The sequence below is a fragment of the Pezoporus occidentalis genome, unplaced genomic scaffold (assembly GCF_034315485.1).
Source record: "Pezoporus occidentalis ecotype Australia unplaced genomic scaffold, CSIRO_AGI_Poc_V1 ctg109, whole genome shotgun sequence".
NCBI lineage: Eukaryota > Metazoa > Chordata > Aves > Psittaciformes > Psittacidae > Pezoporus > Pezoporus occidentalis.
This window is the reverse complement of record NW_026912875.1, coordinates 2,745,143-2,759,020: the sequence shown is the minus strand read 5'-3', so window position 1 is coordinate 2,759,020 and position 13,878 is coordinate 2,745,143. Positions and strand designations below refer to the sequence as shown.

General features: G+C 38.2%; 1 protein-coding gene across 7 annotated transcripts in view; it reads right to left on the bottom strand.

The window, feature by feature from the left end:
- The window catches only part of AFG1L (AFG1 like ATPase), a 63,075-nt gene that overhangs the window by 23,668 nt on the left and 25,529 nt on the right, over window positions 1-13,878 (bottom strand). For all 7 annotated transcript variants that reach the window (XR_009966043.1, XM_062625110.1, XM_062625121.1 and 4 more), the window contains exons 6-7: window positions 13,720-13,819; window positions 10,819-10,877 (exon numbers count right to left, since the gene is read on the bottom strand). Coding sequence is in view for 6 of the 7 variants with exons in the window: in XM_062625110.1 (XP_062481094.1) it covers window positions 10,819-10,877; window positions 13,720-13,819 (159 nt within the window). In the remaining variant the exon portion in view is untranslated. The remainder of the gene's footprint in view (window positions 1-10,818; window positions 10,878-13,719; window positions 13,820-13,878) is intronic.

Here is a 13,878-nt window from a genome sequence, read left to right as displayed (position 1 = left end):
TCCTTAGGAGGCAAAAGTCAACTGAACCAAACATAAACAAAATGGAAAGCTAGAATTCTGATATACAGCAGTTTTCTGTGACACACAACATATGCATAGAAGTAGAGGCCAGTTAACAGGAAGAGAGAGATACTTAGGCCTTTGGAAAACATTTGGCATTTTACTGTCCTGCTCCCTGGATGTTCCAAATTCATTTCTGAGTTTAGTTTGGGTCGGGGGTTGTGTGTGTGTGTGTGTGTGCGCGCGCGTGCTTTTTTTGGCTTAATTCTGTCCTATCTTTCAAATACAGCCATCTCATATTTTTCAAACATCACACTCCATCAAATTCTGCCCGGTACTTACTCTGAATCTCTAGCACATTTTTCATCCATTACTGTCTCAAGAAACACTGACTTGGACCTCAGAGCATTGTGTAAATATCTATAAAATGGACGGCCCTGCCACTAAAACAAAACCTTACAATCTGCACAGCAACATGCTCCCAGAAAACATTCCTTCAAAGCATGACTGCTGTTTTCAGATTATAAGCTTTGTAGGGTAGCAACAACCTTCTCCTTATGTGAATATATGATAGAGTACACATCTATAGGTGCTACTGGAAAACAGTGTAGCAAAAAAAAAAAACAAACAAACCAAACAGAAGTGTGAGTAAAGAAACCAACCATTCAATGATAATGTGGAAATAATGCCAACAAACCAGCATACAAACATGCACTGGGGTGGGCAATGCTATTTACGCAAACTGAGCTCTACACAGTGCAGAACAGAAAGGGTGTGATAGCAGTACCAGTGAACTGAAGTAATGGGAGGACTGCGTGCACTGGCAGGCAGTAACAGCCATTAAGAACGTACTGGTGGAGATGGTTCTAAAGGGGGATTCAGCACACAGTCACCTTTACTCAAAGCCAGAGTCAGAAAGGTCACACAGAAACTATGTGCTAAGCAGAGATCCAAAAGCTTTTCCTTTTGGGGTTTCCTTTGTTGACAAGGGTATCCACCACAGTTCTTTGTTTCTGCGCGCAGAAACATTCACTTATCCACTTCACAGGAACGCAGAGGGCAAAATGTTCACATTTGTAAGTATTCTTTTCAAGATAAGTTATTTTAATATTAAAAAGACATCATATAATCAGAATGTCTAATAGAAGAAAATAAAGCACACCAAAATATTTTACTCTTCAATTTTTTTCAGCATGGGGAAAAGCCCTACTAAGATTACATGTAGGAATTCTAGTTCTCTCTCCATCTGTGGACTAACTTCTCCAGCACTGAACTGATTAAACCCTACAGATGTGATTGCATCCTCATACTAATCACCACCACGGAATCTAATCAACAGCCAAAGAACTAACTGGAGTGCTCAGATTGTTAGTACTTAATTGTCAAAGCCATGACTGTAACTATTGGTTTCCATTTCTTAAGATGGAATTTTAAACTTTTAAATTTCATTTACTTGGGCTATACTTCTCCTTTCCTTTTGAAATAAATACTTAAAATTGAAGCTACAGTTAGTTGAGTCTGTTCTGTGGAACCATCTACAGTTTCCAACAGATTTTCTATTCTATTGAGATATTTCAAGTCTGACTTAGCCTATTCAATTCAAATGCATAAAATTAATTAGTCATACAATTTATTTTGAAGTCATTTATGTATTTATGTATACAAAGAACAAATACAATTACAGAATTGAAAACGCAATTAGTAAGTTAAAAATACAGCATGATCATGCACTCATTTCCACTGAAGTGGCATAAAAACTTTTTATTCCAGAAGGAAAAAAAGACAAAGCCTCAAGGCTCAACTCCAGACAGAGCACCTAAAACAACCTTCAGATAGGATAGATAAAATTAAACTCTCAGTATACCTACAGTAGAAAGTTATTAAATACAGACCAGTATACATTTTTGTTCCTGTAAGCCCCTCTAATATTCCTTTGTTGCTGCAATCAAGAATGGTAGCTATTAAGATGTTTAGCTGCTCAAGAAATCAGAGACGACAGGATAAATCATTAAGTAGAGGAACAGAGGTTCAAGGAAATTTCAAAAGGCAGTCAAGGTTAACTGGATAACCTACAATTTCTCAAGATGTGTGCTTCCCATGTGTCACAAAAACCCCTGAAATGCTAATATATGGCCTTGTAGTCTGTCCACAAACACTGCGCTAAACACCATGTTTCCCTGTAAGCTCAAATATTGTGATCAACTCATGACCCTTGATAATGCAGGTGAGTAGATATTTCTTAACCTTATTGAAGACCATCGTAAGTCAACCCAACTGTCATTCTCTGCTATGAGTTTTAATGGCATTAAAAAAAGAAAACCAGAACTCACTCAAATCAGAAAGTCAGCCCACAGGATCAGACAAACCCTACCTGATCACCTCCAGAGAAGATGTAGGGGAAGAGAGATGGGAAAGTGCTTCATCTTGGTATGATCATTACCTTAACTCCCACACCTGCTAAGTTTCCTCAGCCCTTCACACTCGGGCCAAACTAGACACCTGCAAATGCAGCGTAGCACTGCATCTGCAGTACTAAATGCACTTTCCATACAAGTAAAATTACTCCTATCCCCAGGCATGCAAAACTGCACAATTAATACTCTTGGCCTCTGGTGTAGTTCTTAATGAGCACATGAGAACTTCTACTATTAATAATAAAACCATGCCTGACTGAGAAGCGCAACTTCTAAGCACTCTTTCTGAGCAAAAGGAATCAATCTCCACAGAAGTACCATCTTCCCTTTTCAAATACATCCTCAGCATCTAACTCTTTGTGTTAGTGTATAACCAAAAAAAAGAAAAAAAAAAATCACACACACATGCCCCCATCCCTAAATATCACCCCACACCTGTCCTGCTGGTTTGGCCTCCAAGGCATGGCATCAATAAAATCAGAAAATAATGAGATTGCTCATTGGCAATCACCCTTCTCATACATTTACATCCAGCTGAAGAGAAAAATTCTCTCACACCACACAACGTGCAGACAGGTGGCAAGAGCCCTTCACCAGCAAGCAACAGGGGGAGAGCTCCTCAGGCAAACAGAGCTCACTAGATGCAATGATTTTTACTTTTCATTATTTGAGTCCATGTAGTGTTAGATTGCCAACTAGAATTCTGTTTCTTCTTTCTTAAAATTCTTTCTTAAGCAGTTTCAAGAAAAGCTTTCTCCATCCAAAGGATACCACTACAATTGGAATTTTCCCAGATGATTTGTAACTGTGGCAGATATAAAGAATCCTCTCAAGCAAAAATGAAGTGTGCTATGAAAAAAATATTTCTGACCTACAAAGCACACCCACAGGTTTCAATTTTGCCGTACTCTCAAAGTCATCAGCATGTTTCAGAACGTGAAACTGGTCCAACTGGGACCCATGAGCTGGGCAGGTCTGTCTACAGCCTGCTGAGAGAAGCATACAAAGTGCAGGGTTTCCTCTTTGGCGCAGCTCTGAAAGGAGATCAACCAGACCATTAGCCATGAGTAAGCACGGTAAAGGGCTGCTCCTTTTATCCACGCTTAAAATCGGCCTCGTTTAAAAAATAAAAAGTAAACGGAGTTTTTAACAGTCCTAAGTTTCTGCTACACAGATCCATGGGAGTAAGTTGTACTCAGAGGGAGGGAGAAGGAGAAAGGGAATCATCAGGTATTTCATGGTGGATAAAAACTTGGTCCAAGCCTTGTTGGATATGCGTACAGTTTTTGTCTCCCTGTTCAGATGTTGTTGAAACAGTAGACTTTAAAGAAAATGTCAATGAATCCTCATAAGCACTATACATGACCTCTGGGGTAATTAGCAATCATTCAAAAGCAACAAGACTAAAATGTTCTATTCTTTATTACTGTCAGCTCTTGTCTTGATCCGCATTTTAATAAAGATGGTTCATTGCTAAGACAGTTTCATGAATCAGTCATAATTACATTCTGACACGCAGTGAATAGTAAAGCAAAACTAAATATCGCTTCATCAACCTTTCTAACCTTTATGCAAGTATTAAGTGTAAATAATTTTTACACTATCTTACAACAGAAAATCTGCATATTTCTTAGCTTTGTACATACTCTACCCTAACTGAATTTCATGTGACCTGTACCTGAAAAAAACACCCTTACAATCAGGCATAATTATTTAGTCTTACATGATATTCAGGTGTTGCCTTTCACAGATCAAATCAACTTCAAGTACAAAAGGCTATCTGTTCTGCAAAACAGAGCAATGCTTTAAAGGGTTAACTGAATTTTTCTACAGTCTTTCCCCCTATACTCTTCTGCAAGGGAACACGGGAAATTGCTACAACAGTTTTAGACACTTCATGCTTGTTCCAAATGTAAACACCGTAACAAAACAACCCCCAAAGCTCCACACAAACAAATCTTGAGGACAACTTTCAAACTGTCATCCAAGAATCCTGCACAGTATCAGTGAAACGAATCATGCTCAGATTAACTCTGCATGACGAACATTTGATTTGTGAAATTATTTTTAAGGGGACCTAGGGCACAAAGATTTGGGAAGTGAAATACTGCCAAATATATATTTTTTTAATTAGCCTTCTTCTTACCCTTGAGACAAGAACATTTAAAGTGAAGAGTTAGAGGTAAAATTCATTCAATGGAAGTTGCACAAGTTTACACCACAGCCTTCAAAACTTTAACGACTAAGAACCCCCACTATTCTTGCTACTGCAAGGAACATACGATCTATTGTACAACTTTTCAATAACTTATTTTAATGTCTAGCTACAAATCAGCTACCCCCTAAGAAGAGGAAAAATAGACAATTAACTTGTAAAGTAATGGTGCATGAATAAAGACAGAGACTCTTAAAATGTGCTGTTGTGTGAATAGTATTTCAGATATTCAGACAAAAGTGAAAGAATTCAGGAGGTACAGATGTGGCTGTGCTGGGTAGGAGACAAATAGTCTCTCCTTCTTCCAGCCAGGGAGCAGAAGAATGGCACAGTAAACTTTCATGCAATAAGAATTACACCGAACAGCTCTCCCCGTTTCACATCACTTAGGGAAAATCTTCCTTGCAGAAAGAAATAATAAAAAACCAACCAAGCAAACCAAAACCAACCCACAAACCACTGCGTAACATTCAGTTTTGCTAAAGAACCCACACAACTGTAACTTCCAATCTCCTAATAAACAAGCCATGGTGCTCTGTGAAAAACAAACGCCAAGAGTTCACTCCGAATTTATAACATGGCGTTTTGTAGGCTGAGGGTCAAATTGACCCCAAATGCATGCACTTCATTGGAATTACACCCTGGATGAAGTTATTTGTCTAGATTCCTTTTTTTGCTGTTGTTTTTCTTTCTAACATTTGATTTGTATTTCTCCCCCAGTATTAGCCTTTGCTCCTGCCAGAACTGTTGGCAGGCAGGGAAAGGAGAAAAAAAAAAAAAAAGTAGTATTGATTTACAAAACTGGATTTCCCAGAATAAAGAAAAATGCGATTAAGATCTAAACAAAGGCTAAAGATGGCTTACGCTTAGCTCTGATGAGGTCCACTGCCTCATTACCAACTTCTGATGCATTTTGTTTCAAGGGAATCCAAAAGTCCTTGCTGTAAAGCAGGCTGGGGGGTGCAGAGTCCATTCACTCTTTCTGTATCACAACCATTATGTAAGAAGTATAAAACACTGCCTTTATGCTGCCAAACCACAATGACTCTTCTTACATCAAAGCGGTTTCACCACTAGGGTTTTTTTTCCCTCTGAAATTTATTCAAGCCAAGGGCAGGGAGACAACAATTCATACACACTAATTACACCTAATTATCTATTCCTTCCCCCCCCTTTCCACCAGCTTCGGCCAGTGCTATTTGCTATCTGCGTTTCTCACAACCTCCCCTTGCCCCGTCCATCCAACTCAACAGCAAAGTCTTTGAAGAAAACAGTTGTGGCTTCTTAGAATTTTAACAATGTAAGGTTCAACTCAAATTAAATTATTCTATTATTAGTTTTGACACATTTATGTGTTAAATATGAAGGCCTCTGTTAATTTGGCAAATTCCTCGCATCTCTTCGTGGCTAGAATTGCTGGTAACACCCTCTCTTGTAGGAGCTTCTTCTCATGCTTTCTTTTCATGATCTAAATGAAATGTTTATTGGATTAAAGTTCTTCTCTGCAGACCTCCATGGTGGCCTGTGACAAAGAGCTTAAAAGCTTTATTAATTGGCTCAGGCTTTTTGGGGGGATGCAGGACCTCATTTCACATTACATCACAAGCAAATAAAACTGCCACGTGTAATTAGACTAATTTACCCTGATACAGCAGAAATCAACTATTCCATATCTACAATATGCTTTGACTTATTCATTTTAATCAAGGAGTAACCAAACCAAGCAAGAACTCAGGAAATCCTTAACAATCAAAAGCAGTGAGAAGGCAGGAAGCCCAACACTGAGCAACTCTTTTATCCTAAGGTAAAGTTTTGATCTGCACCTAAATAAACTGTCTAGAAGCAAGCACGTGTAAGACAGACATAGAAGGTAAGCAAACCAAACAGCTTAAAATCTAGTGAACACACTAAGGCAATAGGTACGTTATAAAATATTAACAGTTAAGTGCTCTAAACTACAGAATTCAAATAACCTTTGTGTTTAAATTTAACACACACACAGGCTTAGAAGGCTGAATGCAGAAAGGGCTGGTAACTTCTAATCTGACACCTTGCTTTCTATATACAACATTTTGTTAGTTGACACTCAGAAATTTGTCAAACTGAAATTACCCAGAAATTATACTGATGTTCAGGAAAAAATACTTGCAATCATGCTCTATTTTTTATTTTCACTTTTTCTATGTTTAATTAGGTACACTTCACAAAAGATGAGTACTTCTATTACTTGCAGAAAGAACAAGAACAAATGCTCCTTCTACTTAGGAGTTTGCTTGGTTACATACTAAGAAGGGAAACAAAAGGCCCAACATCTTCAGTAATGAAAAAGTCAATTGATAGGCAAAGCCATCACAATATCAAAGGCCTAATCCCTGCAATTCTGACTCAGGTGACAGTTCACAAGGGTCAGAGTGGCTGACGCTGACCTCAAAAGCAGGTTTTAACTATTCAACATACTGAAAGCTGCTGGGCTATCACACCATTAGACTGGAACAAACTGACAAATCAATTTCATCAAGGAGATGACTTTTTTTTGCGGGGGGGAGTAAGGAGGGGGTAAAAGAGGCAGATCCCCCAATCAACAAATCCCTGCATTTCTCACACAGGTGGTTGGACAAAAGCTGACTGCACCATCAAAGACATTTTACATCTACCCAATGCCTTTGTACAAAACTGCCTCCCACAATTTCCCTAGGGACAGCTGTAAATGGTTTAAACAAGTACTTTTCACATATTCGAACTGAGTTATTGAAAAGTGAAAACACTTTTAAATTCCTCCATTTCCTGCTTTGTAAGAAAGGGTATATTTTAATTAAAACCAGAGCAGGCAACAATGGCAATAAATAATCACTGTTCTATTCTGAGAAATACAGTGAACAATAGAGTATATAAAAATACACCGCTTTCTGTTTGAGACGAGTGCACAATGCTTATGGTTAAAAGTCTTTTTAACCAAATAGTTTCAAAATAAATAAATATTTGGTCCCTATCAGCAGAAGAAAAAAAGAAGTTCACTACAGAAAGCTTACAGTAATTTCATGTCCTACTGACAATACTGTCAACAGGGTTTTGGTTGACTCTAAGCAAAATGAGGGTAGTCAAAGCAAGCATTTTATTTTAGAACTGTACCTTTAAAAGGTATCCTCAGGCTGTAAAAAGCTCTAAAACTTCCAGACCTTCAGTTAGAATTTAGTGCAGTGCAGGTCTGCTGCATGAAGAAAACCTGACAAAATGCAGAAGTTACATATTTGGCATTTTGACTCAGCCTGATGTTTTAGAGCTACACACTGTGGTTCCAGGAAACCTTTGGAAACTCAAGAACTGCTCATTTAAGTTACAGACTCTACAAAACAGTTGAAGGAGCTTTCCTTCCCGACTGCCCAGAGAATGAAGCATTGGAACTAGCCACTGAACTAGAATCAGGATTCCAGAACACTCAGTGGTTGATGCAAATGTCTTCATTAAGTATCTGCATAAGCTAAAATGTGCCAAAATTACTGCAAACCAGTAAATTAAAGCATGCTTTTATTATTTTTTTTTTAAGAGCCTCACTTCAGCTCTTGCATCAAGTTGTTAAAAATGAGTGGGATGTGTGGGAGTGTTGATCTGGTTGAGGTCCAGAAGGCTCTGCAGAGGAATATGGGCTCACTGCGTCAACTGGCTGAGGGCAACTGCTTGAGGTTCAGCAAGGCCAGGGCAGTGATCATCCCCCTGTACTCAGCACTGATGAGGCCGCACCTCAAATACTGTGTTCAGTTCTGTGACCCTCAGTACAAGAAAGACATTGAGGTGCTGGAGCAGGTTCAGAGAAGGGCAGTGGAGCTGGTCAAGGGTCTGGAGCACGTCCTTAGAAGAATGGGGTTGTTTAGCCTGGAAAAAAGAAGGCTCAGGAGGGACCTTACTGCTCTCTGCAACCACCTGAAAGGAGGTTGTAGCAAGGAGGTGGCTGTTCTCACAAATAAGAAGTGGTAGGACAAGAGAAAATGGCCTCAAGTTGCACCACGGAAGGTTTGGGTTGAGCATCAGGAAAAATTTCTTCACCAAGAGGGTTGTCAATTACTGGAACAGGCTGCCCAGAGCAGTGAAGGAGTCACCATCCCTAGAGGGATTAAAAACGTGTAGATGTGACACTTAAGGACACGGTTTCATGGTGGACTTGGCAGTGCTAGGTTAATGGTTGGACTTGATCTTAAAGTTCTTTCCAACCTTGACAATTCTGTGATTCTAAGATACATAGCTTTATTTGTAAACCGTTTCTAAAATGTTTAGAAAATTTTTCTATTTCTTACTGGTTTAGATCAACAGTTTGTGGAGTATTTTTGTTCTGAGCACTTGCACAAAGTAACAGTGAGCAGTGATTGTGTTTCCCTGCAAGAGCTGCCTTGTTAAAAAAAAAAAAAAAAAAAGAAAAAAAAAAGGAAAAGGAAAAAAAAATCACTTAGGAGTTCCATGCACTTTAAGATGCTCAGTAAGAAATCCTGCAAGATTAAAAGCGCAATCAGAAGGGCCTGAATCTAATTGCAATTATAGAATTAAAAGATTTTTCTCCCTAATACTTATCTCTGTAAAGCTCTGTCTCTAAAATTTCATGACCTGAAGAAGCACTCTTCTCTGTTGCAGAAACTAAGCCCTCCCATAAAGAATTCCCAAAGAATGTTATCCACAACAACAAACTGATAACTGAGAGTTTTTTCCTGCTTATGAAAACTACTCCCTTTAGTTACAGAATTAAGGAATCACTGAAACATGAGATCTCACACTAAGTAAGATTTCAAAAGATCAGAACACTGACAGGTTCAGAATTGGGCAGGGGACACGCATAGGGCAGGAAATGCTGTCAATAGCCTTACTGGCCTGCCCAACTACACAAACCTGAAGCTTTTCTGCAGCTATCAGCTGGAGGATTTGTAGCTTTTCATGACCTCAAAAAGCGGAATTTATCAATTTCACCTTCCACTGCAGTCATTCAGCAATCACTTGTCCTCAGTAATCTACCACCTAGAAAGGCAACACAGACAAACTTTACAAGGTAACTGTATTTTCCATAGAGCTCTGTTTCACTTTTTGCTTATTCCACAGAAATTGGTTTATAGTTGTCTTTGTAAGAATAGGAACCCAAATACAGATACTGGAATTATATTGTCCCAAGAAAATAAAATCAACAACAAAATTAAGGATGAGCATGGATAACTCTAGATCTAGGAAAGAAACCGCTTCTTTTCTTCATTTGAAGACAAGGAAAGATTTTTATATAGCAGTTACCAGGGTATCTGGTGTCTCTGCATTCCATGTATGAGGAACAGAAACAGCCTGAAATCTATTTCAAGTGAACCACCTCATCACAGAAATGTACTGTGATATTCATCCCATGTGCCCAAGAACTGGAAAGGAATTTAAAGCTCCCGTGCTGAACTTGAACTACTTTTAGCTCTAAAGCGTTATTTTAAGACTTATGACCATAGAAGTCAATTTCTGAAACAAACAAAACCAACCCATGCATTCACCCCCACTAAACCCCAAACAAAAGCCCTGCAGGAGGCTCTGCACTCAGAGAAAACTAAGACAGGAGTAGTCCAAGCTGTCAAAGACACTGTCAGGGAACAGGTTAGATGAGACTGACACTACTACAGACACACATGGCTCGGTGTGAGATAAAGGCAGAGAAGACAGCAAGCGGACTCCAGGAAGCTGTCTTCAGAACTGCTACTTGTTGAACATTATGTGAAACCTCACAAATACCCATTCAGAAAACCGCTTACAATGAGAAAGACCCAGAAACAAGGTAACTGAGGGGTACATACCAAACACTACTTTCTTTACACCAACAAAAACACCAGGTTTTGTAGCATAACAAATGCAAGATGTCCACAAGTACAACACAGTATAGCTGTTAGAGGAATCCTATATTACATGGCATATGCACACCAGTACAAAGTCTTATCCAAAAGAATTCTGTTACTTTAGTCAAAAAGGTAACTTTCTGTCATACTAAAAATATCCAGCTTTCAAAACATTTTAGTTGTAGACAGAAAGAGTTCTTTTTGCCTTACCTTCAATTATTTTCACCCCAAACAGTTAAAGCACATACACCCTTTCTGGAAACTAGTATCAAAGCAATCCTGTACAAATTTCTAATTTATTAATACAGCAGGGAAAACTGAGAAGCATTTAACAAGTGACTCTCCTTACCTTCAGCACAGCAATGAATGGTACAAAATTAGCTCTCTGAAGACCATTTTTATAGAGATCTGAAAGAAAGGAAATCAGTACCATTTTGCTACTTAGTCTTAATAACAATGTCGGCTTGTCTTTTAGTCTGGCGAATAAAACTCAGTATTGCCAGAGAGAGAAGGAACAAAAGGCAGAAGAGGAGAGCTGAGACCGATTTCTTTTTTTTTTGCTGTATGAAAATTTGGTATATTCTTAAGGAAGAATGGGGCATCCTGAAAAACTCTGAAAAAGGCAGCAAACACAAGATGACTTCAATCTCTACTGACATAGAACTGATTTTAGCAAAAGGAGTAAGACCAGCAGCTGTTTTAAAGTAAGGACATAAAAAAGATTTGTAATGCTGAGTACACATTGGTACAATTATAAGGTCAAAACTATGCAACTGCTAAGTCCCAGGTGTTTGGCAGAGGGGAAAAACCCAATGTCAATGAAAAATTACACTATCTGAGCTTCTAAAGTTTGCATCATTCTTGTTCAGTGTACTGTGGTACACTTTATCTTCTAGCAATTCTACCAGGTAAACCTCACTTTCCAAAGTGAGAAAAATGGTCACCCCTAAGGCCAAAAAAAATAAAAAGAAAATTAAATTAATATGTAAACTTATGCAAACTTACTAAAAATAGTGAATTAAAAAAAAAATAATTACATAACAAAATGCAGATCCACACTCAAAGAAAATACGAATTATAAAAACAAACCATAAAGCAGCATTTTATATCTTATTTATCTCTAAATTTCATAGAGTGTACACTTCTTCTCTGGAGACTATCCAACTGCCCAACATGTTCATAACAGAATGATTTCTTTGAAAATGTTGCCACTTCAAAGCTGTAACGGGCTGCTCTGTTTCATTAATATTAGGAAGCCTTATAAGAAGGCAATACAGCAATATGACTGACTGAAGGAATAAATAAAAGAATAAAGCACCCAGCTGAGATGTCACCAAAATTCCCCACAAAGATCGCACCAGATTATTAATACCACCTACATTCCCTGTGCTGCCTAAAGGCTACAAACAGGCTGAAGTTTTTATGCCCTACCAACACTTCATGGTGAACAGAAGACACAGTATGTATGAGAAACTAACAGGACACCTACAAAATGGTTTCCACAAAATTGGATATGCACATAGAAACATTTAGGAAAATTATCAGTGAAGGTGATTCCACACCCTAATTACTAACAAATTGTATGAAGCCATGTATTGTTCTCATTCATAATTCTGCAAATCATGATAGCTATACATTTGTTTAAAAAACAATCTCATATTTACTTGCAAAAAACACTGAATATGTAACAGTACTGTAAGACAGCTACTTCTGTTAGTTCTTCTAGATATTAAGGCCATGAAGTTTTGTACTATATCTCTGTTTTGTAAGAACAAGAAATAATTTTGGTGAAGAAATGAAGCCAGGATTCCTCAAACACTGCACCTCAGTATTTCCCCTCATATTCCCTTGAGGAGGAAGTTTAATATGGTTAAGTGTTACATCTGCTCTCTAATGAAAAAGCCACTGTTCCCCTTTGTATCTACAGGAAACAATTCAGTCTTAAACCTTGATGTAGCATACTACACTAACCCAACTCTCTTTCCTGCAGTAGGATTTCAGATGCACACAGTGAGTACGTAGGAATAGCAAGAGAAGAATAAGTGACAGGCACTGATCAACATCTGGACTGCAAGACAGTTTAGTTGTGATGTCATTCTTGACATCGTCTGTTGGGTAGCTAGTACAAATGTATGACTTTCAGGTTGACACAGTGACTTAATATGTACTAAGAAAAAAAACCCTGTATGATGATAATGGTCACAGACTAACATCTCAGTTCAATAACTGGAATACAATCCCCAAGTTAAGATAAAAATCTCTCCTGAACTTGAAAGAGTAGTGCTTCAAAAAACACAAGGATGGCTCCAAACTGCCATCCAGTTTATCTATAATTAACCCAACTACAGTAGTTACGGTTTCATCTTGTTTGCTTAAACCAGAAAATAAACCAATGGGAAATGACCTCCTCCTCTAGTAAAAACATGAGTGTTTTCTTCTCTCAATCTCTCCCCCCTTCAGACAGACTGCATTGCAAATCTTTAGTGATCCTCTTACTCAATATGGGTAGAAAAATTAACTGTAGTTACAGTTAATGCTGCAACTCTTCAGTATTTTTTGCAAACATTTGAAATTAACCAATCTAAAGTGTCATAAAAGTTGCAAGATATCATACTACTCTATAACAAACCCTTTTCTCCTATACAAAAAAAATACAATTACTGCTTGGTTAAAACCCATACAGATTTCGGGACTTCGTAGGAGGATCTATCCAGCTAGTTACTCTCCATTTAAAAATATAGTTAGCAATGGAAATAACTCTCCTAAGTAATTCCCAGTGACTGATCTCAAACCAGGCTGAGTGTGACATCTTCATAAGGGGTTCTTCTTTAAGCTAGTGGATCAAGTCCACAAGTTTCCGAGTTAGAAACCAGGAAAGAATGTACTCTCATTTACCCTCTCTTTTGCAGAATATGGTCTTTTCCTATCGTCCAAAACCAAGGCAGTATTTTACCTCTCCTCAACTCCCCTGTCCCCAAATACCCTTCCTCTGGTTTAGAGAAGATCAGAAAACACAGAAGGCATCTAGAGGAAAGAAACGGCTTGAGTTGGAGAGAAGGAAGAAATATCTCTTACTGAAAAACCTTTCTTCCTTAAGAACACAAAAAACCCGGACAAATTGGAGTATCTCAGATTCTTGCAGACTAGAGAGTTTATTAGTATTAAACACTGTATTGACTTTAATACAATTGCTTTACAAGTTACTGCGGTTCATTGTATTTGGATAATATTGGTAGCATGTTTGTTTTACCTTCTGGAGGCCTGTTAGATGTTGCCACAACGACAACCCCATTTTGGAACAGATTTTCAAAAAGCTGCTTCAGAATCATGGCATCAGCAATGTCAGTGACCTGTAGAAGACAACACATTTGTTTTGTCTTGCTTTCAGCTTCTGCTGCAATAATCTGCA